Raw genomic sequence first — 27,741 nt, 5'->3', positions numbered from 1 at the left:
GCTTTTGTTGTGCTATGGAATGTTGACAAGATTGCTCCTGAGTTTTCCAGGGAGCTCTGAGCAATCAAATGAGCTGGACAAGGGCTAGAGGAACAGGCATTCTAGAGTGCATGAGCAATGATGGAAAATGCCTGTTTTCGGGGGCTAAAATGGAAGTGGTGTTAGACTCAATGTGAAACTGACAAGATATTTCCTAAAGTGCATAGTCATGACTACTATGTGCCAGTGAAGATGGTGCATCTTGGAGTAGCTGGTTAACAGAGCTGTTCCATGTTGTGAGAGCTGACATCTGTTCCAGGGAATTGAGTTTTGGAACTATAGAGGCCTGCTATGATAAGTTTGCCAGGCACTTTGAGGATAAAATTACTTGCCTCAGTGCTGAGGTGAATGCTGCCATTATTCCAAAGAAAGGTGGAATGACAAAGCATCTTCCCTGATCTTGTGGAAATCAGTTGCAGTTGAGGTTTGAGGATGTACACAAGGTGCCTGTGGTGGTTCAGCCCACAATATGCTCTCTCTACTCCTGCTCACAATAGCTTATTCAAGTTATCGGGGTCTGGGGTCGTTCCAGGAAGCAGTTGACCCATTTTGCATGAGGGAATGGTACCTAATGCCTTGGAAGTAGTGTATCCACTCCTTAAAAAAACCACACACTTCCTTGGACCATGAGGTACTCAACAACTATTACCTGATCACAAATTACTCTTATTTTGAGGTAAGGTGCTCGGGAGAGTGACGGCACGCTGCAAGCACTGTTGGAGGAAACTGCTGCTCTTGACCCTTTCCAGTCTAGGTTCAGGTCTGAGTTTTGAACAGAATTAGCTTTGGTCACCCTGATGGGCACCTTCCTTTGGGCACGGGACAGATGGAGTGCAACTCTATTCCTCTTTCTTGATTTCTCAGTGACTTTCAATACTGTTGGCTGGTATTTTCCTGGACTCTTTGCGTGAGTTGCAAATTGGTTGCACTGTGTTACTGTGATTCCATTCCTACTTACATGGCTGGGTTCAAATATAGTGTTGGGATGTTATGTGTCTGCCCCCTAGCAGTTCTGCTGTGGGGTGCTGGAGGACACAATTTTCTCCTCAATGTTGTATATGAAATCATGGGAAGCGTTCATTAGATTTGGGGAATGGGGTCGTCAACATACTGACATTCAGTTCAATTTCTCTGTTACATGTGCATCAGAAGAGACTGTATCTGTTCTGAACTGCCGCCTGGATGCAGTGGTGGGTTGAATCACAAAATGACACTGAATGCTGATAAGACTCTGTGGACGAGTAGTTTACAGTCTGGAAATTGGTGAATTTACCAATTCTGGACAAGGTTCCACTCCCTCTAAAGGAATAAGTACACAGTTTGGACCATTCTTTGTTACTGGAACCTAGGTAACTTCCTTGGCAAACAGCACTTATTAACAAAGTAGGTTGGTATATCAACTACAACCCTGCCCGGACAATGACGTCTTAGACACTATGATTCATGCATTAGCAACCTCACAACTAGGCTACTGAAATGTGTTCTATGTGGGACTTCCCTTCAGGCATATTTGGAAGTTGTAGCTGGTGCAGTATGCTGCAGTCAGCTTGCTGAATGGAGAATCTGGACATGTACATATTACATCTGCGCTGAGGGAACTGAATAGGCTGCTGATTAGCTACCAGGCTATGTTCAAGGTCTTGTTACTAACACACAAAGGCACAAACTCCTCAAGACCAGGTTACTGCCACAATTATGTGCCTCTGCATATAACTGTTTAAGAGCACTTAGACCATCATAATTATTTTTTTTTAAAAAAAAAGAGATGAGCATTATAGCATTACGGTTCTGTAGCATAGATACTGTTGTACCTCTTTCATTTTAAAAAGTACAGTTGGAAAAGCCAATTAAAAGTTGGAAAAGCCAATTAAAAGATTTATTTCAAAAACAAAATAATTAAACAGCCCACCAACAAGGTTAAATAATGCATGAGTGCTGAGCTTCAAATGGCCCCACCCAGAGCACCTATGACACACCCACTGATGTGGATGGAACACAGCATAAGGTTACCAGACGTCCTCATTTCCCGGGGGCAGTCCCCAGATTTACAAATCAGTCCCCTGACAAAATCCATCTATTTAGTAGAAGTTGAAAAGTGTCCCCGGATTCAGTGAAAAAAATCTGGTAACCTTAACATAGCAGAAGCAGTATACTACCAATAGTGTGGAAAGTTGATTCCAATTCTGCTTTTGGCTTATAGCAGAAGAGCAATGATTCGGCAGCACTAAGAGCTACTCATGTGGAAGCAGCCCAAATGAGCCAGATACTAGCTAATACTAGGTAGGTAGATAAAATGACCATTGTTTACGAGGACTTACTCCAAGAATAAGCTTCCAACAAATAAAATATGGAGGTTGAATTCATACATATAATAATAAATGAGAATCAGAAGGCAAGAGCCTCAGATTTGCATGCTTCCTCCTCTGAGTACATGGGGAGGATATTTAAAACTTCCATTGACTTCAGTGTGCCTACTCTTGAGTATGAACTGGCCAGATATAGCCTACATAGTGTAATCCCACCCATATCTACTCAAAAGTCCTTTGAACCATACCAGACATCATTCTGGTTGCCACATTCTGCACCAGTTGCACCCTCCACACCATATTCCAGAGCAGTCCTCATAGACAGCATTGCAATAGCCAACTGGCATATCTCAAGTATTTATGTGCTGAAGCAATAAATCTTTTAAGGTCATATTGTTAGTGAAAGACAAAAAGTAAAATTAAGTGAATCATTAGGATAATTTTATGTACGTAGCAAGCAGAACAGATGAGAGAATAAAGTCACAGATAAAGGTCATTAAATTAAGATTTATAAAGATTTAAAAATGTACTCACTTGTGACCAATTTCATGTGCAATGGTAAAAGCAGAACCTAAGCCAATATCTTCATTAATGCTACAGCTCCTTTCAGGCTCACACATTCCAGCAACAGAGGCCAAGCCTGAACAAACAAAAGGAGACACAAAGGGTCATGCCAAGGTGTTTCAATCTTAAAAGCCCTAGTTATAAATGCCTGGATTCTTTTTAATAACCTCCATGCATCGAAGCAGCAGTTGGCAAAAGGTTAACTTTCTAGTCATTGCAAAATCACTGGGGGGAATTTCACTTTGCCGGCTAGACATTAATATTTTTTGAACTGCAGTCACTGCTGGAAAATGTCTAGACTAGGGGTTAGATTTATAAATTTTACTTCTGGTAACTTGGGACCACCTAGTAATATGAGCCAGGAGAGGGAATTCAAGCAAGCATTTATATTTTAACATTCTTGAGGTTGCAGAAAGCAAAATGTGTCCACATTATTTTTCTAAAGAGATCTGTATAAGTTTAGTGGGTTCATAAAACATACGAGAAACATTTTTAGCTACAAAACCCCCGAGTGGTATATTTTTAGGATTTTTTATGAAAACAAAAAACTCAATGCACCAACTGCAGAGAAAGAAATGTTAGCTGTATTTACTAAACTATAAAAACTTCTGCTTATCAGTTTTCTGAAATTAAGTTCTCACCACATACATCTGCTTCTAAAACCTTTTAAAATGGAACACAGTATGTACAAATATTATAAATGTTCATCAGTACTACTTGGGATGTGCACTAGTGCAGGATTAATTAGTTAACACTACCGAGGAATTGACCTGCTGCGGCCTTAAAGGTATTCCTCCCTGAGGACTATTATCTGGAAAAAACATTAACATACTCTCCTAGGGGATTACCGTATTTTTCGCCCTATAGGGCACACTTTTCCCCCTCCAAAAATGAAGGGGAAATGTGTGTGCGTCCTATGGGGCGAATGCAGGCTTTCGCTGAAGCCTGGAGAGCGAGAGGGGTCGGTGCGCACCGACCCTTCTTGCTCTCCAGGCTTCAGGAAGCTCTGTGCAGCCCTTGGGAGGCCAGCGCGAAGTCGCGCTGGGCTCCCGACGGCTACGTGGAGCTGCCTGCAGCCCCGGGCTTTACCCAGCTCCATGCAGCCCTCCGGAGCCCGGCGCAAAGTCACGCTGGGCTCCCGACGGCTGTGCAGAGCTGCCTGCATTCCGAAGCCTGGGACACGCTGAAGAGCGCACCTGGGCTTCGCGCACCTCTCCGCAAGCCTGGGGAGACCGGCGCGACTTCGCACCGGGCTCCCTAGGCTTGCGGATAGCAGGCTGTTCTGGAGGCTGGGGTCGGGGGAAGCTCGGGCTTCCCCCGCGCCAGCCCCGCGCATGGGGGGGGGGAATTATTTCCCCCCCAAAAAAAAACAAACCTAGGTGCGTCCTGTGGGGCGGTGCGCCCTATGGGGCGAAAAATACGGTATGTGCCCTGAAAAAATACTGCTACAAAACAAGAACCTAAAAGGGATACTTTTAGCACTGAAGGGAATGTATTCTATGAGCAAAGTAACCTAAATTATGATTAACATTAACTTGATAGGGATGTGTTACAAGGAACCAGATTAACACCAGCACTCCAGGGTTTACACCAGCTTTGAACTCTTTTCTGTTCAATCATTTCAATCCATAAAGCCCTGCATGGTGTAGAAATGAGTCTTACCCCATAGAAACTCTGTTCCCCACTAGCCTTCTGTCATCCCTTAATTCAACTGAGAACTCTACTGATTAGAATGGCTATGTAGCTCCTCATCTCTGGAATGTTCTCTCCAGGGAGGCCTAACTGGCGCCAACTTTGTCATCATTTCAACTCCAGGCATATATGCTTTTGTTTTCCCGGGCATTTGGACAGCACCAATGACTGTATGTTTTTACTCTGAATGTGTTTTTAATGTGTTTGTTCATTTTTATTACTGTATTTTATTATTATTGTAAATTGCTTTGGGCCTTTTTGTTGAGGGAAGCAATTCATAAATTCAATATGCCTAACCTATGTCTGAGGTCCATAGAGCAGCAGCATATACAGCAGTATTATCTGTGGCTGTTCCACTTACAGATTCCACACACAGAGAGAGTTTTCAAATTCACCGAGATCTAAGTTTGGAGTATTTAAGGAACATTATATGTTCATATCATTTAAATAATAATAATAATAATAATAATAATAATAATTTATTATTTATACCCCGCTCATCTGGCTGGGCCTCCCCAGCCACTCTGGGCGGCTTCCAAAAGAATATTAAAATACTATGATACATCAAACATTAAAAGCATCCCTTTTAATGGCACTCAGTAGTTGAAGTCAAGGGGGATATGGGTAAGAAATGAGGAAGACAGTCTTGATATTTTATCTTTGAATAAGTTTTTAATCTACATAACTGCTACTGACACTGATCTCTTACAACAGACTGGAACAGAATGAAAATAAACAAAACAAGCTCCGGTAAAGAAGGTGGAAATTACTTGACCAACTGTAATTTCTGCTAGGTGAAGGTTACAATCACGTTCTTTCCAGTCTATTAAAAGACAAAGTTAGAATACACCCAAATTGTACTTTCATTGTAACCAAATAGAATTGTTTGACTTTTTAACTCTGAATTCCAGAGTAGTATCTTTGACATTTTTAGAATGGTTGAAAGTAATGCACTCAGTTATTATCAATGGATGAACATTGGAAAATATTCCTAATGAATATGGCTGATACTTATTTTACAAATTAAAAACTGTCAACAAATTAATTAATAATTGCGAAACAAAACAAAACCCACATATGACCCACCCCAAACTACTATTATTTATGTGGCACATGGTTAGTTAATTATTACTAGAGGAACGTGTTCTTCAGTCTGTTGCTTTGTGTCCATTTTCCACCCTTCTGAAATCTTACAGCTATTAACTTACTTCTCTCCTTTTTCTTTTCTGAGGTCTCCCTTCAGTGTTTTTTCCTCAGCTATTCCTCTCCCTCCAACTTCCACCAACACTTTTTTCTCAATATTTTATGCTCCTCCTCCCCCTTAGCATTACATGTCCTTGTGCATTCTATCCAAATATGTCCTTTTCCAAGAACTTCCCTGGATCAAGCTGCCTCAAGCAAGCCAGGATCAAACTGTCCCCCAAATCTGGATCTAACAGGGAAATCTAGTTAGTTTAAAAGTAGAAGCAAAAGCTTCGAATTACCTTATCCTGTCTTGTGCAAAAAACTATAATGAAGGAACGGAGGGAAGGAGTTCCACAACTTAGGGACTGTTTCAGAGAATGTCCTCTCCCAGGCCAACATCACCACTTTGTGAGCCTCTGAGGGTAAAGGAAGTACCAATAGAGTCCCTTCTGCTGATTCTAGCACCTGAGAGAGTCAGTAGGGAAGGAGGTGATCTTTCAGATATTTGGAGCCTGAGTCACTTACGGTTTTGAACACTAAAATGAGCACTTTCAAGTGGGTCTGGAAATGAACTGGCAACCAGTGCATCTGTTTTAAAACAAGGGTTATACGGGCTCTAAAAAGAGCCCCAGCAAATTGAAGTTTCCAAGTCATCTACAAGGTCAACCCCATGTAAGGCACACTGCAGTAATCAAATTTGGAAGTTGAAAGAGTATGGAGTACTGTGGTCAGGTAATCTCTGTCCTATGGATGCAGTAGCAGCCGGAGCTGAAAAGGGCACTCGTAGCCACCAGAGCCAGGCAAAATCTATGCTTGCCATGGTTGTGATTCCGTTCTAGAAGGAAGCAGTCTGTTCTCTGGCATCAGGCTGAACAGCATCAAGTCATGGGCAAACCCCCACCTTTCCAACATCAAGTTATTGAGATGAACAATGTAACACCCATTTAACATTGCATCTGACCGACCACAGTGTGACACAGAAGATGACCTGCACTCCTACTGAGAATGAAGCTTGCAAAAGGTCCTAATGCTTACTCCTCCGTTTCCCTGGTAAAGGTAAAGGGATCCCTGACCATTAGGTCCAGTCGTGACCAACTCTGAGGTTGCGGCACTCATCTCGCTTTATTAGCTGAGGGAGCCAGCGTACAACTTCCAGGTCATGTGGCCAGCATGACTAAGCTGCTTCTGGTGAACCAGAGCAGCGCACGGAAACGCCGTTTACCTCCCCGCCAGAACGGTATCTATTTATCTACTTGCACTTTGACGTGCTTTCGAATTGCTAGGTTGGCAGGAACAGGGACCGAGCAACGGGAGCTCATCCCACCACGGGGATTCGAACCACCGACCTTCTGATCGGCAAGTCCTAGGCTCTGTGATTTAACCCACAGCGCCACCCGCGTCCCATGTCTCCCTGGTACCTGCATCATAATCATGGGAGTCCTCACCATGTGGTTCCCCTTGCCTGTATCATGGCTCCTACATACTCCAATTGACCTGGGCTAAAAAAGTTGGGTATGTAAAACTGACGGTTACTCAGAACCTGTTGGTGCTTGAAAGGTTAAGGATGCAGTGGCAACAGGGAGCTTCTGCAGCTCACTATACATAGACAGACCCTTAGGGGATTCAATTTACCGATGCACCAGGAGGGATTTATTCTTAAAACACACTTAAGAATGTCTTAAGGCAGGCTACAGGACCAAGCTATTAATTTGAAATTCTGGACAAAGCTTTTAGGTCTGAGAAGACAACAGAGTTCAAAATCAGAGCACAGCACCTGGTTTAAGTATCTGCACCAGGTGCTAGACAGATGTGAAGCAGAAAAAAATATTTCCTGAAGCTACAAAACAGCTGTAGACACACTCCATGAAGGCAACTGAATACACATAGCTCCTTTCATGCCTCCCTGTGCAAGGACATGGGGATTAAAAAAACCAAAATATCTACCCAGCAGCAGATTCTCTTATCTCTTCCTTAGATACCCATTTTCACTTTGTGCTGAAACAAGAATGCCTGATCAACAGAAATGTAATTTCAGGGAGTGACTAGGGGTGCAAGTCTAAGCTCGAGATGCAATAACCATGTGGCATTGTGATCCACCCATTCCATATGTCATTCTGTTGCCAGTGATACAAAATGTACACTCATGGAAATCTACTGAAATGCCAGTGGATGCCAGCAAAGTTGCAGCTATGGGATTGCTCAATCTGCCATGTTGTGGATTTTAAAACTAGAAATGACAGAAATTGAAAACGCTAAATGTTTTCTGTAGAGGATAAATGCTTACTGTAAAAACATTGATATTTAGAAAAGGGCTTTGATACCTCAAGCACACAATTGTTCAGGTGCTATATAAGTACCTCTGGATTAAGTGGACAAAGCAAGTTAACAGAGTCTTCATGTTTCCTAGAGAAGGGATGGCAAAATTCTTGCACGATCATTAAAAAATAGTTGCCTGCTCAAAATCCTACAGTTATCATTAAATACTGAGCAAAATTTTAAAGAAATGGCAGACTTTTTCCTTTTCCAATATACTTCATGGATTAAGAGCACTGTAACAGTTTAAAAAACACAGAAAACAGCATCAAATTCACAACACAACCACCATTATGGCAAAGAATTCAGAGACGGATATGTGGTAAATTCAGGCTTTTGCACCAGACAGGATAATCAGTTAACTGCATGCTTTCTTAAGCACATTTTTACCATTAACATTTCTGGTTTTTCTGTGTGTTTCTTTTCTTCTCTTTGTATTTGTGAAATCTATCAGAGCAATCTTTATGAGGAAGAAAGCAATGTGAGCTTCCCTTGCCCCCCCTTTTAATTGTTGCTTTGATTACCTTCTAGGTTTTTAAAGTGGCACAGCTGTCCAAAATAACTATTCTTTTTTAAAAAAAAACATTACTGCTTCTTGCAAGCAAAATATATTTTCAGAATCATTTTCTACATAAACATGAAATGTGAGGAAATCATCTCAAGAAATGATGTCAAACGAATAGGTAACAAAAACCAAAACATTGAAGAAAATAAATACCCATTTAGGTTACATTTTTGCAACCTTACCCAGTGTTCCACAAGGCTTGTTTTTATATGTGCAGATATCGTATCTGTAAAGAGGGGAGAGTAGATATATTTATAAAACGTTCAACCTGGTTAATACATTTTTTATATTTATCACATTTCTGTAGTGTAACTCCAGTTGTCAGACTGCAATCACTGTAATTATGAGCAGCCAGCTGGAGTGTCGGCTCTGCGTTCTGGTGTAAACCACAGGCTGCAGTATGCTCACAGCCTCTGGCCTCAGGCCAGTGGGACACCTGCCAGGAAGGAAAAAAAGGTTAAAGTGGACCTTTGTAATCTCTGGCCTTATAAAACAGCCTGCCACACTGTTATGAAGTTGCAGCAGTACATCTGCAGAGCATCACTATTTCAACAAGAAACCAACAAAGCATTTTTCTAATCCTATTGAAATATTTTCTTCCTAAGGACACTGCATATTTTAGGATACTGAACAGTAATGTTTTGATCCTAATGTTTTGTCTCTTCCCTGCTTTCTTGATGTTTCCTGAAACCAAAATGTTAGTGAACTAAGTGATACGTAAAATAAACGATACATTATTAAACAATCTCCTTTTTTTTTAACCCTCTTCCCTAAACTCTTTCTTTAAGGGAAAGGGGAAAAGAAAAAAGGAAAGACACAAATGTTATGTTACCATCCTATTCTGGAGATTCAAACAATGATTCAAAAATCACAATGAAAATTCCTACCATTCATTTCAATCATTCATTTTGAGCATCAGCTTCTATGGGTTTTTTACTATTGTCAGCATGAAATCTCCTAAAGGTGACTGTTTACACTTGGAGAAGCATAAGTAAGACTAACATCGGGAAGGAACCAGAGCTCAGTGATGGAGCACACGCTTAGCACACAAATGTCCCAGGTTCAATCTCCAACAGAAAATCCACACCTGAAACTCTGCATTCAGTAGACAGTACTGAGCTAGATGGACCAATGATCTGACTCAGTATAAAGCAGCTTCCTATGCACAGACACAGATACATATGTCCTCTATCTGAAGAAAGCTTTTAAAAAACAGGAAAGGAGATGCATCTCTTAATGTTTCTAGGAATACATTTTAGAAACCAAAAAACATGGGAAGTTATTACCATGACCTCTCATACCCTGGAATGGGTATGAACTAGGGCTAGGTGGTACCTGTTTTTCAACATCATGATATATCACCAGCTAAACATTGTGATATACTGACATATAATGAAGTCTGAAATAAGGATGGAGCTACGTAGAGGCATTGGCTGGCTTCACGGTTTTTCCTGCATCATTATTTTTGCATAGTGCACATGCGCGCACACACATACACACCATGATTCACAGTATATTGCTTCCAGGTCAAAAACTATGAAACCGCTATCACAATATGGACTTCAAACCAGTTTTGGACGATATATCGCCCAGCTCTAGTATGAACGTTCAGAAACATTCATGTTCTCACACAATTTTATTTTATTTTTAGTATTCTTTATTAAATTTTACATTGATTAATTATATACATTTTCCAGTTGTCTTCAAAATATGTTAACCTATACATGAATGTAAACCAAAATAAATCAATACTTCTTCACAAGTGACTTCCCTTCACCTTTTTATGGCTTTTTACTTCTTCCTTATCCTAGAAGAAAAGCTTCTGGCTTCTTTACAAATATTTGTCTAAACATTTTTTTTAATTCCTCATAGACAATGTCCCACCACATATGGTACATTGTTCCTTCCATTTGCTTACACCTCCAGGATGCATTTGAGTTTGTTTTATATATTTTGGGCAATTGCTGGGGGTCATGTACAATCGATATAGCATTTTCATAAAATTTTCCATTATTGTGAAGCAAGCTGTGAATTTTAAGTTTTTTGCCATAATTTTTCCCAATCATCCATCTGGATGGAATAACCAAAGTCCTTTGACTATTTGATCATCACAGTCAGATGATCATGTTCTCACACAAATTGACACATGTCCTTAGCTAAAGACCCACCTCAGTACAACTAAGCCACTTTGGACAAGGCAAGAAAAACAGTTTATAAATATTTTAAATATTAAATATAAATATTAAATATTAGATAACAAGACTGCAGCACAGATTCTGAGGGCACAAACTAAGGAGGAATCAGGGAAAGCAGATCAGATTTCAGAATAAAGAGAAAACAAGTGATCAAAGCAAGTGTCTCTTGATTTATCAGAGTTCCGCCATATATTGGCTGCTTGGATAATAAAACTGCTACCCACCCTTTCAATATCAGACCCATGTCTCTCACAGTCATGCTCTCAATGCATTTCTGGAGATTATATAAAAAAATAGAAGGTAATAATTTGTTATTGAGAAAAAAATACTTAAAATGAAGCATATACTGCATATTATCTGACGGGTTAACCATTATCTGATGGGTTAAAATGAATCTTGTTTAACAAATTGCTTGTAAAACTCTTCAATGGCATAAACTGGATTGCAGCTCTTTTGAGGTAAACCAAATCAACTTTTTTCAAAGAAACCGTATCAATCATTAATCAATTTATGCTATAGTACTCCAAGCTGTTTTTGTTTTTTGATTAAATTAGCACCCCTTCAGGAACTTTCCGCTCTTTCCAGAGAACATGCGAAAAATCTTTCAAATGAGACTGAAATGTGAAAGAACAAAAAGTTCAAGGCACCTCTTCTCTTATTGCAATTTCCAAACTTGCTTTTAATTTGATAGCAATATGGCAGTGACTAGTTCAAAGGAACATTTCCACCCACAGACTTCCATTCCGGGAATCAATGAATTCCCAAAATACAGTCTGACTAATGAAGAATGCCCCAGTGCTGCTGGATGGGAAAGCCTGCTTACAATGGAAATCCATGTTTCTACCAGCTCTCAAAGGCAGGACTGGCCCACCCTTGAGGCACTGTGAGGGAGTCGCCTCAGGCTGCAGGCTGAGGGATAGTTGGGGAAATGGCAGGTGTGGCCCTAAAGAGTGGACCTCTTCTTCCGCCACTGCTGCCTGCTCCTCTCCAGCCTCCTGGTGTTGATGGGTAGCTTCAGCAGGCGGCTTCAGAGGGAGGAGCTGCTCTGGCAGGGAGCAGCAGGGGACAGTGTCAGTGGGCTGCAGCAGTAGCTTCAGCAGCGGGTGCCCCTTTTGCCTCAAATATCAAACGTCGTGGATTGATCCTATTAGGAAGGATGTTTGGATAAGGCTAAACACCTCCAGTATTTAAGGCATTAAGTAGAAATGCCAATAATCCATTGATAGTTTTAAAGTTGCTGTATAAAGCTGATGTTCTGGGGGATTAAATACTACAAGCTCATCATTTTTTTCAAAGTCTGGGTATAGGATTTAACATGCATGTTTAAGAACAACAAAACTTTATACAAGACTTGAAACTCTTGATTTCTTGTGCCACAACATCTGCTTAGTTTTACAGAATCTGGTATACCAAAGAAGCATTTTGCCTTAAACTAAAAGTAAACAATTCATTTAGTTTCATCCTTGAACACCAAAAAAGGAAGAAAAAGGATAGTGCACATGTCACGTTTCTCAATAGGAATAGCTTTCCTGTTATTTGTTTGACATGTCTTTTACAAGTTGCCATAAACAAAACAAACTTCTACCTCTACAATATTTCCTTTCACCATTTTACTTGGTGGAATAAATTAGTGTGGATTATACAAAAAGAAAAAATACTTCGTTGTCAGTGCAGTAATCCACTGAAAGCATGTATGACAATTTTTTTAACAGAAAGTCTACTACTCTGTTGTTGTATATACTAGTCATATTACTCAGGGTTATATGTATAGTATAAGACTCAGGGTATGGTCTGAAGGCACATGATATCACTACCTTGCTGAAGCTAAACAGATTGGAATTCAGTCAATGCCTGCATGAGTAACCACCTGGAAACTATTTGTTCCATCTTGAGTTCCACCATTAAAGAAAGGCAAGAAAATGTTAAAGAAAGGCAAGAAAAAAATCAAATGTGATCTCACAAGATGTAGAGATTGTCATTAAACTGGATTGTTTTTTAAAACTATCCAAGTTGCTGGCCATTATTACTCCTCACGGGAGCAAAATCCACAGCTAATTAGACAAATTCATGGAGGGTAAATCTATCAATCTACCTACAGTGTGGTGTAGTAGTTAAGAGCGGTAGTCACGTAATCTGGGGAACCGGGTTCCTGTCTCCGCTCCTCCACATGCAGCTGCTGGATGACCTTGGGCTAGTCACACTTCTTTGAAGTCTCTCAGCCCCACTCACCTCACAGAGTGTTTGTTGTGGTTGGAGGAAGGGAAAGGAGAATGTTAGCTGCTTTGAGACTCCTTAAGGGGAGTGAAAGGCGGGATATCAAATCCAAACTCTTCTCTCCTGTTGGAGGTAGTATGATTCTGGATTCTGTTGGAGGTAGTATGATTCTGGATACTAGTTGCTGTGAGATAAAAATGGAAGGAGTGCTGTTGTACTCCTGCTTGCAGACATCCCAGAGATATCTGGTTGGTCACCATGATGTCTTTTAGACTGATCTTACCAGGGTTTTCTAATTTTCTTAGCACTCAGAAATCGTAATACAATTTTATATTACAACGTTCTGTTTTTGAAGTTCAGACCAATCCCAACTTCTGAACCAGTAGTAGGAAGGGAAAGATGCAAAAACTCTTGCTTAAAATCTGAGAAATCAGAATGAAAGTTTGCAGCTCAGAGACTATTCTGGTCAAATATGAGTTCGACCCCTACACTTGATGTCAAAAGGGAGAAGCAAAGATGCAAAATAGAGCATAATGCTGTATTTCCCTTGAAGAGTGAGATTTCACAATGAAAGTTGGCCATGCATCTTCAAGACAGTGTATCTGAAGTTCAAACCAACAGCATGACTCTCATAGGGATTTAAAATATGGAGGGTTTGGTCCAGACTTTGTTTCCAGGCTTAGCAACATGGAAACAAAAATCTTTTCACCATCTCCCAGTTGATGGCTGATCAGCTGGGAAGTGGAGAAAAATGGTGGGTTTCCTCAGGACTTGGCAGGCTACACATGCAGCTGAGAGCAACATGCAGCTTGGCAGTCATGGGTTGCCCACATGTGTTTATTCACAGTCACTATCTCAGTTTTGAGTGGTAACAATTCCATGTTATTAGCTGTATAGACGTGGGAATTTATACTAAAAATGCTTTTCTGAAGAGTACTCACTGCAGTCTGCAAAGTGCATTGCTGGCACAAATAACTATTCACTGGAAGTCTGCACCACTGGAGATGTGTAAGAGCTGCATAAGCCTTTAATCATTGTTATGCTTTAACTTAAAACAAACACTAGAAGCAGCTGATATAGCAAAGCAGAATGATGTTTATGCTAGGTCAGACTTCAGAATATGAGAATATGTTTAAGTACAAATGAGGATATATATAGAAACTTTTAATATTTGTATAACTTTTTAGCCAACTTAGAGAAGCACAATATTAATTAAAAATATTACAAATATTACAAAATTCAGCACTAACAGAGAAATCCCAACTGAACTATGAGCAACCTTTAAAGCGGACATTTAAATGTAACAATTACTATAAAATATCACTACTGATAATTGTCCCATTTAAAATACCCAAGATTTGTTTTCCCATTTTCCATTTGCCTATGTTCCCGTTGTACATTATATCTCTGTATTCCAGAACCTGCCAAACTGCATGTTGCGACATGTTACTGTGTTGACTGCAGTGTGTAGGTAAATCACGTGAATGCTTCCCACGCTCCTTCCAGGGCTGGAAAGGAGTTAGTTTAACCTCTGGTTGGCTAATAAACCTGAAATACTGTGTCACAAAATGATGTAAAACTGAATTACTGGGCTGCGAAATGATGCATGTCTAAAAAGTGTGCCATCAACATGAAAAGTTTGGAAAGCTCTGCTGTATCCCTTTTCAACGGCTACAACAGCAATTCTACTCCAGCTGAAATTAGCAATAAATAGAGATACTAGGATTTGATATCTGATAATCTAACCATTTTCCTATCCCAGGCCCAGAGCCCTTTACATTGAACCCTGTGTTAAAAGAAGCCAGTTTCAGCATTGGAACAAATGCATCATGTTGTGGAAAAATTAGCACAAGTCAGTTGTTATGACATGATTACCAGGGTACTGCTCCAAAGGTTTTCAAATCACACAGCAACTAACACATTTCCTCACTGGAATCCAAATTAAGATCTGAAGGTGGGATAGCAAATTCAACAAGCTCCGATGTCATAATTTCACTGCTACATTAGATAAGAAATGTCTGGAACTGATTTATAGAACAAAATAAAAATAAATTAATTAGTAACTTCAAATTAATTTCCATTTCGCCCAATAAAGAAGTTTGTAATTGCTGCATAATGCTTGAGGGAAATCATAAAGATAATTAATTATCTATTTGAGGTTCTAATTTGCTGCTGACTCACAATCAAAGGCTTCACGATACTAAGCTGTCCCTTACTGCAGAAAGCATAGCTAAGCTCTTGGCAAGAACCTAGACTTTCAAGGCACCTTGCCACCATCTTTTCTTTAAGGTCAATTGATATTTTTAAAAGGGGAGCAGATTGGACAAAAATACAAGAATGCTCTTCCAGCATGAAATACAATTAGGGCAGTTACTAAACTGATGCTAATATGTTCACCCTCATTTTACTTATTCCAGTAGATCTTTAGCCACAGTTGGCTGAGAAGAGGTGTGTGTAGATGTAGAGGCTAGAGAAAAAGACAGGAAAAGGCAAAAAGTGGCATCTGGATCCCGTTCGTATCCAGAGGTACCGCTGTACAGTGGTACCTCGGGCTAAGTACTTAATTCGTTCTGGAGGTCTGTTCTTAACCTGAAACTGTTCTTAACCTGAAGCACCACTTTAGCTAATGGGGCCTCCCGCTGCCGCCATGCCCTGCTGTGCGATTTCTGTTCTCATCCTGAAGCAAAGTTCTTAACCCAAGGTACTATTTCTGGGTTAGCGGAGTCTGTAACCTGAAGTGTATGTAACCTGAAGCGTATGTAACCCGAGGGACAGTGGTCTGTTAAGCATTAAAAGCTTCCCTAAACAGGGCTGCCTTTAGATGTCTTCTAAAAGTCTGGTAGTTGTTCTTCTCATTGACATCTGGTGAAAGAGCGTTCCACAGGGCGGGTGCCACTACTGAGAAGGTCCTCTGCCTGGTTCCCTGTAACTTGGCTTCTCGCAGTGAGGGAACTGCCAGAAGGCCCTCGGCGCTGGACCTCAGTGTCCGGGCAGAACGATGGGGATGGAGACGCTCCTTTAGGTATACTGGACCGAGGCCATTTAGGGCTTTAAAGTTCAACACCAACACTTTGAATTATGCTTGGAAATGTACTGGGAACCAATGTAGATCTTTCAAGACCAGTGTTATGTGGTCTTGGCAGCCGCTCCCAGTCACTAGTCTATCTGCCGCATTCTGGATTAGCTGTAGTTTCCGGTTCGCCTTCAAAGGTAGCCCCACAGAGAGCGTATTGCGGTAGTCCAAGCGAGAGATAACCAGAACATGTACCACTCTGGCGAGACAGTCCGCTGGCAGATAGGGTCTCAGCCTGCGTACCAGATGGAGCTGGTAAACAGCTGCCATGGACACAGAATTGACCTGCGCCTCCATGGACAGCTGTGAGTCCAAAATGACTCCCAGGCTGCGCAACTGGTCCTTCAGGGGCACAGTTACCCCATTCAGGACCAGGAAGTCCTCCACACCTGCCCACCTCCTGTCCCCCAAAAACAGTACTTCTGTCTTATCAGGGTTCAACCTCAATCTGTTAGCCGCCATCCATCCTCCAACCGCCTCTAAACAAACGTTTCGGCTCCCGAACAACAAAAACCTGGAAGTTGTCAGGAGCTCGCCCTACACTCAAGTAGGTGTTCCAGTTTTGAACATTTTTCGGAAGCCGAACATCCAATGCAGCTTCCGCTTGAGTGCAGGAAGCTCTTGCAACCAATCAGAAGCTGCACCTCGGTTGTCCCACGTTTCAGAAGCTGAATGGGCTTCCAGGATGGATTACGTTTGACAACCAAGGTTTGACTGTAGTTAACATTAGTAAAAACAAATTAGTTTTTGCTTTAGGCTTAAAATGTGTAGTAGAATAAGTACATTGCCATACATCGAGTTTTAACACAGTATATATATTTTTTCAGTTGAAAAGGAGGTTGGCTTCCATTTCAAATACTTTATATCCCACCAAAGCTTTGTGGCAACTCATTTGTTTTCAAAAAATATATAGAATCTAAAGCCAGTTATATTATACCATAGACATTAAGTTAGAACTACTCTCATAAGCTGTCAGATTTTTAAAAGTAGAGCAAAGTGAGCACCACTTCAGTGCAATGTATAATTTACGGTAGTCTAATGAACACCACCTCTTTCTTTCTTTCTTTCTTTCTTTCTTTCTTTCTTTCTCTCTCTCTCTCTCTCTCTCTGTGTGTGTGTGTGTGTAAATGTTTTTTCAAACAATTGATAATATATTTTGTGAAATGACATGCTAAGGAGTACAGCAATTGTATACACAGCAATACTTTCTGAAGGATTTAAAAAAGAAATGCAGCTCTGGTATTTTATTATGGTGGAGGGAACAGGAAAAACAAACATTTCTATGGTTCCACACACACCCCTCCTCAACCTTCCTGCAATGGAATAGTTATGTCTCACTTTAACAAGTATTCATTAAATCTCATGAACCATATCCTGCAGTTAATGGGCTGTTAAGATTTTAAAGCTTTGCTAGTTCTACTGAAAATCCCTAAGCCCTCCTCTAGTAGTGACAAGACTTCTATAGCAGTAAGAAATCAGCTACAGTTTGATTGTTTGAAAATGAACCAAAGTAAACACATTAATTTTGTTTGAATGAATGGTGATTATTTTGTCTTCAACAAACACTGATAAGCACCCAACAAAGTAAGTTAATCAATAACAATAAGACACCATATGGCTGTATTTGAACATTCAAATATTGCCTTTGCATCTAATAATGGAAATTATTTTTTCCAATAAAGGTTCCTCCCTTTCTCACAGCTACATTTGGAATAAGCTAGTCAATGCAAGAATGGCAACTCATCTGAACAGTGGAGTAATAAAACCCAACAAATCACGAGGGCCAGATGGCATCCACCTGAGAGTTGTCAAAGAACTCAAACGTGAAATTGTTGATATTCTAACAAAAATATGTAGTTTGTCTTTCAGATCAGCCTCCATACCGAAGGATTGGAAAATAGCCAATGTAACACCAATTTTAAAAAAGAGATCCGGGAACTCTGGGAATTTCAGGCCAGTTAGCTTAATGTGTGTCCTGGGAAAACTGGACTTTCTAAACACTCTGACATTTCTGATTGGTTCCACTGGCATATTTGCACTAAACTGACCTTATCCCATGTCTCCATCTTGGTATGGTATGAGGCAGCATCTAAGCTGTAGGGAAGCCAGATGAGTGACGTAGCTTTAACACACCATCCAGTTCTGTTACCGTAGATTGCAAGTCACCATAAAAAATGTTTAAAAGGAAAGGCAGTTTAAAAATACAAAAATATATGGAATTAACCATTACACTATATGAAGAATGCATATTAGAATACAGTTAACATCCTTCAATGATCAAACATGTATACATGTATACATTTGTATACATTTTTCTGCAGTTCAGCAAATATATAACTTCTACAATTACAAACCTTCCATCTCCTCTCTGTCACAAATTTGAATATTACAACTGATTCTAACATGTTCATATCCTATAATGTTTTATATTTTACATTTTTTTTAAATTTCCAAAGAAGTTTGGATTCAGGCAAACCAACTATTATTTCTAGCATCCATAAACATTAGTATGGTCAATCTTGTTCAGCTCTTTGGAAGCAGATATCACTGACACATTCTTTTATACATTTCTAAAAAAAAATTTATATTTTGTGTTGTAAACCGCCCTGAGATCTACGGATGAAGGGTGGTATATAAATTTAATAAATAGTAATAATATTTTTATGTTTACAAAAATATATATAGGAAATTATTATTATTTATAGAAAAAAATCAGTTGAATAATTAACTACCATTTATATTAACAGACTTCTCACAAAATAGAGTCTAACAATCTAAATGCCAATTCAGCCTACTTTTACTTTATTTTAATTGTGTATACATTATGTGCAAACTGTAAGCTCTTATTAACATTTACTGAGACTGAGAAATCATGACTTTAAATCTTCAAAGTTAAACAAACAAAAAAGATCATATTTATATATAAAGGAGCAATTGCTGCTGCAAGTATTCTGATCCTCCAGCTGCTCTCCTGGCACAATCCTCACTTAAAAACACAGTCTTTGGTGCTGGAGCACTTTAAGGATAACAGTTCCTTATATTTTCTTTTGTTTAATCATGTTTTGACATGAGTTTAAGCAGGTTCTTCTTATCTGATCTAATGTAAAACAGATTTCTGACACATCTTAGAAGCAACACTCCTACCAATTAGCAGGCAGCAGAGACATTTTCTTTTTAAATGGTGCACAATTTTGAAACTCACATTACTACTTTATTTAAAATGTAGCTAATTACCGGTAAGTTTCCCAAGAGCTTTCTAAGTGCTTTTCTATTTAACTTGCAGTCCACTTATTCAGCTAAGTGATATCAGTTCCAAGTGGGAGAAGTAGCTTTCCGCTTTGGTTACATTTGTATTACATTTGTGCCTGCAACAATCACACCAGTTTCCTGCATGCAGTGTACTGCACACAAAAACCTTCACTAGTTGGTACTGATAGTTGGTACAATCAGAATTGAGGGTACCAGTCATTTACAGAGGAGGAATCAGGAAGGGATACAATTCTTCTCGTACCAACATTAAAAATCTTTCTGTGGAGTCACAATGCAGCTTAAGAGCTCAAAGGTCAACAGTTGATATGATTTTCTCATTGCGCCAGCTGCAAGAGAAATGCTGAGAGCAGAGACAGTCCTTGTACATAGCCTTCACTGACCTGATGAAGGCCTCTGAGCTCATCAGCCAAAAAGGACTCTTCTCACTGTTCAACAAGACAGGATACCCACCTAAGTTTCACAAGATGACTGTGTCCTTCCACAAAAACATGAATGGCACTGTCCAGTATGATGGCTTGTCCTCAGACACCTTCCTTATAGAGAAGTGAAACAGACCTGTGTTCTAGTCACAACTCTCTTTGACATATTCTTTTCGGTGCTATCATATGCTTTCAGCTCAACTGAAGACAGTGTGTACTTTCATTTGAGGAGCAATGGGGGTCTGTTCAACCTGGTATGTCTCCATACCAAGGCAAAAGTGTGGTGGGTCCTTATTCAAGAGATGTTGTTTGCAGGTGACATAGACTTGACAGTGCACTTCAAGGAAGCTCTAGAGAGATTCATCAAATCATTTTGCCCAAGCCTGCAAGGAGTTCAGCTTTACTACCAGCCTGACAAAGACCAAAATCCTGGGTCAGGACTCTACCAGCACTCCACACATCAGCATTGGTGGCCAAACCCTTGAGGTGGCAGATGATTTTGTCTTCCTGTGTTCCACCATAACTAGCAACCTCTCCATTGATGTTGAGCTGGACAAGTGTATTAATAAGGCAGTAACCGCAGTATCTGGTCTCTCCAAAAGTACATGGGAGAATGTGATGCTAACATCCAAGACCAAGATGAAGGTCTATCAGGCTTGCACGTTGAGTTCGCTGCTTTATGGAAGTGAGTTGTAGGCAACTTACAACTGCCAGGAATGACGCTTCAATGTCTTCCACATGTGCTGCATAAGGACAATTTTGGGCATCATATCTCAGGACAGAGTCTCAATCAAAGATGTGCCCTCCCAAGCCTACATTCCCAGCATGTTCACACTCCTAACCCAGTAGTGTCTACAATGGCTTGGTCATGTCCACAGAATGGAAGATGGCAGTATCCCCAAGGGTGTGTTCTACAGGGAACTGGCTTCAGGCACCAGGCCCATTGGCAGACCAACTCTGCAAGATGTCTGCATATGTGACATGAAGGCCCAGCAACATCAATCCTGCCATGAGGGAATCACTTGCAGACAATTGTAGTACCTGGAGACAAACAGTTAGGTCATGCATCCATAGCGGTGACCAAAAGAGGAATGACTGGGAGAAGCACAGAGAGAAGAAATGCCATAGTGCAGGAGCAGCTGCACAACCAGCTGCTTACATCTGCCCCAGCTGCAACAAAATATCTCTCTCCCAGATCGGTCTCTATAGCCCAGCAGATGCTGTAACCTTCCAGCAGTCTGACTTCACCCCCAAAAGATACACTACTCCATTGTCTCATGGATGCCATGTTGATGGATGCCAACAACCAACAATAATATTCAGTTTTAATTGATTTTGTCATGCTTTGTGAAGCAGAGCAGAATACTCACAAAAAACTAAATATCACCTGAGATACATATTGCCCGAGAAAACAAAAGCTTATCAAGGATAGCAATGTATAGTCCTTGGGTGGCATCCCATAGCTGGGATGCTACAAAAAATTAGAAAATACTCTTTCACTGATTGTCACTCACTTAATTTCTGACTGTAAGGACACCTAGAGAAGGGTGTCATCATATCTTAACAACCAAGCAGGTTGATCCGTGAGAAGGAAATCCTTATGGTACGTACGTCCAAACCTCTATAGGGCTTAAAACTAAAACAAACAAATTGGCATCTTAAAGCGGCTTGGGAATGAACTGGTAGCCAGGGAAGATACCGTAGATTCCGGTGTATTAGACAACTTTTGAACCCCGGAAAATCTTCTATAAAGTTGGGGGTTGTCTTATATGCCAGGTATGGTTGTGGCAGGTGGCGGCGGCGGCTGGCTTGGAATGGTGACGGGCAGAAGGATGGTAAGAGCCACCTCCCGAAGCAGCAGCAACCACGGCATCCTCCCCTTTGCACAGTGAGGTGGTGCACGGCTTCAGCCGGGGCTCACCCGCCCTGCCACCATGGGGACCACCGGATAGCAGGCAGCCAGTGCTGAACCCCTACAGCCTAAAGGCGGGAGTTGTTTGTTGCCCATTCCTGGGCATTCCCTAACTTTGTGCCTTCTCTCCTCTCTCCATGCTGGCATGATCGTTGCTGCCAGTTCCTGACCCCTGCGCTGCACCCATGGAGTCTTCCTCCTCCATCTCCCGCTCGTCCTTACCCTTCGCTCGCCTCCAGGGTGGCAGAGGACGCAGAGAGTTCTGCCGCCACCTCGCCCGCCATGCCCGCTGCAGGCTACACTGCTGAAAAGCAGGCTGCAATGGCTCAGCAGGAGCAGGGAGGGAAGTAAGAACGGGCGGGGGGTGGAGGAGGCGGCGCTTGGCGGGCAGTGAAACTCTATAATTTAACAGCAAAAGTTGGGGGGTCGTCTTATACGTCCAGTTGCCTAATACGCCGGAATCTACGGTATTTCAAAATTGGCAAGTGGTGGTAGTTGGTATTTCAGTCTAATAGGAAATACTCCATGCCACTGTTAAGATGACAGTGCACATGCTTAAGGACAGATAGCATTAGCAATAAACAAATATCACTATCTTTTCCACTCTTTATCGACAAATACAACAATCAGTGAATATTGCAAGTTAAGGAACAGTTATAATATTGTCAAAGTTTGTAAAAGCCAAAATTTAGAATACAAATTTATCTAGGAACACAGAAAGCTATCTTATACTGAGTCAATCTAGCTGGTCCATCTATCCCAGTATTGTCTATAGTGACAGGCAGCAGCTCTCCAGGGTTTCAGATAGAGGACACTCCCAGCCCCAGCTGGAGATGCCAGGGATTGAACCTGGGGCCTTTTGTATGCAGAGCGGATGCTCTACCACTGAGCTACTGGAATAGTCAAATATATTATGAAAGAATATGATTTCCCTAAAAGGTCTATTACAAGATGCAACAATGGAAGGAGGGAAGAAAAAGCCCCCAGGCAAGCAATCAGTTCAGACCTCTAGCAAGGATGAGGAACGACTGAATGGTGAGGGGAAGTCATCTGGTAAGAGTGATCTATTTCTTTTTCAGCAGCTCACTGGACGGGAAGGTAAGAAACAAAGTAGGGTGTACTTTGGCCGTGGTGGCACTGCCCATTTTTTACTTAAGCCCAATCCACAGTAACTCCTATGGTAGCTGCTGACAGAAAAATGTTTTTTGATCCCTATACTATACTATGAAATCCCTGAGCTTGTGTGAACAAGTTAGGGAACTCCATAACCCAAACCGCTATAGTTTATGCAACAACGTTTAATGCATTTGCTTTTGTCTTCCCCGGCATCTATTTTCTTAACCTTTTTGGCTTCTGAGGAGGCAAAATGTTTTCTTCCCACAAGATTTTGTGTTAACCAATGATGCTTGTAAGTAGTGACCCTGTTTCAAATCAAGCTGAAATGGTATTGCCCGCCACCAGGAATTACTATTCCATCCAGTCATTTGTCCCCAATAAAATGCATTTATTTTTGTAAGAATTCTTAACAAACACATAACCAGAGCACACAGGAAGACCTGAGTTTGAATTTCTGCTTGGCTATAAAATTCACCAAGAGATCTAGGTAAATCATTCTTTCTCAACCCAATCTAACAGTTGTGATAACAAGATCACTCTCATTTATGCAACTGAGTTCCTTGGTGAAAGGGCGAGATACAAATATAATGGGGGAAGGGAACAGGAATATAAGGGGAGCTCTGCTGGCTCACACCAAAGATCCACATAATCCACCCTATTTCCAACAATTGTTAGCTAGACTCTCGAGGAAGCATCAGAGAGGGCATGAATGCAAAAGTTCTCCTGCATCATTAAACACACAAACACACCATTGTATCATGAGGCCTCTGAACCCAGAACTATTTAGCAATCATAGCTAACAGATACTGATGCACCTGCTGACCATGAATTTATCTAATCCCTTTTAAGGCTTACAGGCCATCACCAAATCTTGTGACAGCAAATTCTAGAACTATGCATTATATGAAGATGCAATTTTCTGTATCTACAATATCCTTTTTAAGATGAGGTGACTAGCACCACACAGAGTACAGTGGTACCTCGAGTTACATGCGCTTCAGGTTACAGACGCTTCAGGTTACAGACTCCGCTAACCCAGAAATATTACCTCGGGATAAGAACTTTGCTTCAGGATGAGAACAGAAATCGTGCGGTGGCAGCGCAGCAGCAGCAGGAGGCCCCATTAGCTAAAGTGGTGCTTCAGGTTAAGAACAGTTTCAGATTAAGAACGGACCTCCGGAACAAATTAAGTACTTAACCCGAGGTACCACTGTATTCCAAATGCAGCCACACTATAGATTTCTATCAATTCACTATAGTGGCTGCTTCATTTTCAGTCCCTTTCATAATAATCTCTGCTGCACATTGAGTTGATGACTAAATTGTGCTAATCCCCTCCCCATGGTCTTACTATCTCTTGTGCTCAGATACTTCAGTATACATGTGAACTGCACGGGCTCCCGGTGGAGTACAGAGTCAGGTTTAAGGTGCTGGTTTTGACCGTTAAAGCCCTATGCGGCCTAGGACCCATGTACCTATGGGACCGCCTCTCCAGGTATGCCCCACGGAAGACCTTAAATGACAACATTTTGGAGGTCCCAAGAGCTGTTCCGCCTTGCCTTTGGTTTGGACTCAGTCTGACCCTTATGTTTTTCCCTCCCCTTACAGTTTTGATCTATGGGCTACTTAAAAATGAGGCTGCATTTTAAATTGCATTTTAACCTGTATTTTAAATTGGTTCCCCAATTTAATGATGATGATGATGATGATGATGATGGGATTTGTTTTTGTTCCAGTATTTATCACTTTACACTACCCTGATCTCTTCCTTACTGTCAGCTTCCCTACCTCCCAGTTATCACTTCTACCTGTCATTACACGCCCAGATCTATTTCTAGCACTTCTTATAAGCCTACTGAGACTGCAATCATACATGCATTTATCAGGAAGTTCCACTAAACTAAATGGGAGTTACTTATCATAGAATTGTAGAGTTGGAAGAGACCCCAAAGGTCATCGAGTCCAACCGCCTGCAGTGCAAGAATCTCAACTAAATCATACATGACAGATGGATTTCTGTATAGCATTTCCATTTCTTCCCCTTAACACCAAATACAGGCCAGAATATAATTTCCAAACAACAAATTAGGTTCAACAAAAGAATATTAACATCCTAAAGAGTAAAACAAAAGCTGTGCATTAAGCCAGTCTTCTTTTGTAATTCAGAAATTAGTAGTTATCAGGAAAGGAAAGCAAAAGCTCTGATGGTTATGAAATAAAATATTATGGCATTTTTTTGGATGAACAACAAACAGAAAATTATCTCCCAAAAAAAATCTAATGAAATTACTTCCTTTCAATTTTTTAGAATGTCATAAAGTATACAAACAGCAGGAACCTTTCATTGTGTACATCACTAATAAGTCCACTTCATGGATAAACATATGGGTGGTATCTGACTAAAGCATACCAACAGAACCAGTGAAAGCAATAAAGTTACTTGTGACTGACTTAAGTCCATTGATGTCAGTGGGTCCATTCTTGAACATTACTTAGATACCACCCATCTTAAATTATCTCTGTGCATTTGTTATTCAAAAGGAAGTCTCACTGAATTCAATGGGATGTTTTCCTAGGTAAGCATGCAAGTAATTGCAGCCTTCGGTCACACAGATAAGTGAAATACCGTACTGTTGGTTTATCTGAAGGAACATAATCAATGCTTCTATAGGGTGATGCCTGTTCCTGCACCAATCCAGGGGTTGTGGCAAAACACAAAAGAAAATGTGCACTTTATTATGACTTTGACTAGAACTGGAACCTTTGCCCCACACAAAGAATGGGGCTCCAAATGTTATTCAAAAACTATAAATGAAACAACACTAATCTCTGTCAATTGAGTATCTTCCATAATATTGGGGTCTTAAACTTTAAGACCAATAATGGTATGGCAAGTAGTATTTCTACTTTCTGCAGGCTTTTCTACCTTATTTTGAAATCCTTTATTTGAAAGTTGGTTTGGTCAATTCTAAAAGTGCTAAACATATAATGTTGGATCCTGTCTTTGATACTGCCAGTGGGACCATCTCCTGAGCAGGGTTCTACTCAGGAGATGCTCCCACTGGTAGAAAGGGGGTGGGGAGATGCCTTTTGCTGATTTCGCCTTCTTCATGATGACCCCAGTGCCACTTCCCCAACTGTTCCAGATGTCCAACCCCTGCCTTTTGGAGCACATTTTCAGCGAGCAGAAGTGGGCTGCAGTAGGAGGAGAAATCAGCCATGGAATCCCTCTATTGGATCAAAAACCTTTCATAAGACAAAATAAAACTTTCCGTTCCTGGGAAGCAAAGTCTGGATTCATCCCACAGACAGTCACATCCATTAATTTCATGTAAGCTTTGAATAGTCATTTTCCACTTTTGAATGGAAAATAGTAGTTTGAACTAAGTGTTTTATTGCAATATGAAACACAAGCAATATTTTTTATCCTGCACATCATTACTACAAATTCAACTCTAGCTTCTTCGTGTGAAAACAAACAAATGAGAAACAGAAAAGAGAAAAAATGAGATAATTTCAACAAACCATACCTAGTAATAAGGACCGCATTATCATGGTGGGCAATTCCATTTTCTGGAATGGTGTTTCCATCACTTTGGTGAGAGAGAATGGATTTCTGCCACTTACAGAAGCTATCAAGGGACTTGTCTGCATGGTGATTTATCTCCAAGTTTGGCTGCAATACAACATGCATACCAGAAATGTTCCAAACAAATTACTAGGGTCAGTGGTTAAGACTTCTGAAGTCTAAATCTGATCTATAATTAGAAGCAGTGATTTCTAGGAATAATTTCTTCTTGCCAATTTTCATCTGTGTTAAATCTGGCCTACAAATTATTTTGTGCATATAGATCTCATAGATTTAATTTAAACTTCAATTATCATTTTGTTAAAAGTAATATTACAGATTAGTTTCAAATGTTACCTTTTCCCCACAGACAGATTAGTTTCATGTGTGAAAATGTATTTAAATATTGAAGGCAGCCCTTACACTTTCAAAATACAAAAACAAAAAAACAAGCTGTGACAACTTTCTAGCATCCAAATATCCCATGTATGTCACACATTTTCATTAAATAAAAGTAAAAATCTTGAAAAACATTTCAAATTAATACCATTTAATTTCTAATTTTAAGATCATAAAATGTTTGCAGATGGGGTTTGATTATCAAATACTGTTTTTCTAAACAATTATTAGGTACATAATATTATTATACTTTGATTGTGTGATTTATATTTTAGGGTACTGATATTTATATCACAACTCATTCTTACCTGATCTTCTGTAAGAACAATTAAACGAGTCACAATAATATTCACAACGTTTCCTAGGCTGGAATCACGGTAAAGTTTGGCAACCTGACCTCCAGAAAATAAGAAAAGACATAAAGTCAGACAAAAAAATTCTACAAATGTTTATTATTAACCAGTGCAGATTATTAACAGTACTACCTAAGTTACATCATGTCTGACAAGCAAGAGAGAAGGGTATGAAGAATTTTTCAAACTCTTACTCACTACTACCCCACCCACATCATAACCATTCCTGTAGCAAGCCCAATTCCATACCCAGTAAAAATGTTCTGCGAACTTGTTAAGTCAATGCTAGCCAAATGCCTGTTATTATAATAGTATATGGGCTCAAAAGGGTCAATATATTGCATTCTTCTGTTTCCAAGTGCAATTAATTACTTTTCCTATTAAGAATTAAGGCAACTATCCACTTCTAGAGGAGAATTTGTAAAGGGATACACTTATGAACACTGTTGATGTGGAAGCCTAACCTGCTCCTTGCCCCAAACCATTCCTTAGACTGACCCTGGGTTCTTTCTTCTCATTGATATGCTAGTATTCTATTTGCTGTATTTTTTATGTATG

General features: G+C 40.3%; 1 protein-coding gene across 16 annotated transcripts in view; it reads right to left on the bottom strand.

Moving 5' to 3' along the window:
• Positions 1-27,741, bottom strand: part of ADAMTS6 (ADAM metallopeptidase with thrombospondin type 1 motif 6) — a 124,191-nt gene that overhangs the window by 69,791 nt on the left and 26,659 nt on the right. For all 16 annotated transcript variants that reach the window (XR_013843513.1, XM_079995346.1, XM_079995357.1 and 13 more), the window contains 4 exons: positions 27,139-27,222; positions 26,394-26,539; positions 8,847-8,890; positions 2,880-2,985 (listed from right to left, as the gene is read on the bottom strand). Coding sequence is in view for 15 of the 16 variants with exons in the window: in XM_079995346.1 (XP_079851472.1) it covers positions 2,880-2,985; positions 8,847-8,890; positions 26,394-26,539; positions 27,139-27,222 (380 nt within the window). In the remaining variant the exon portion in view is untranslated. The remainder of the gene's footprint in view (positions 1-2,879; positions 2,986-8,846; positions 8,891-26,393; positions 26,540-27,138; positions 27,223-27,741) is intronic.

The sequence above is a fragment of the Podarcis cretensis genome, assembly GCF_951804945.1.
Source record: "Podarcis cretensis genome assembly, chromosome: 11".
Taxonomy (NCBI): Eukaryota; Metazoa; Chordata; class Lepidosauria; order Squamata; family Lacertidae; genus Podarcis; species Podarcis cretensis.
This window is presented reverse-complemented; position numbering and strand designations above follow the sequence as displayed.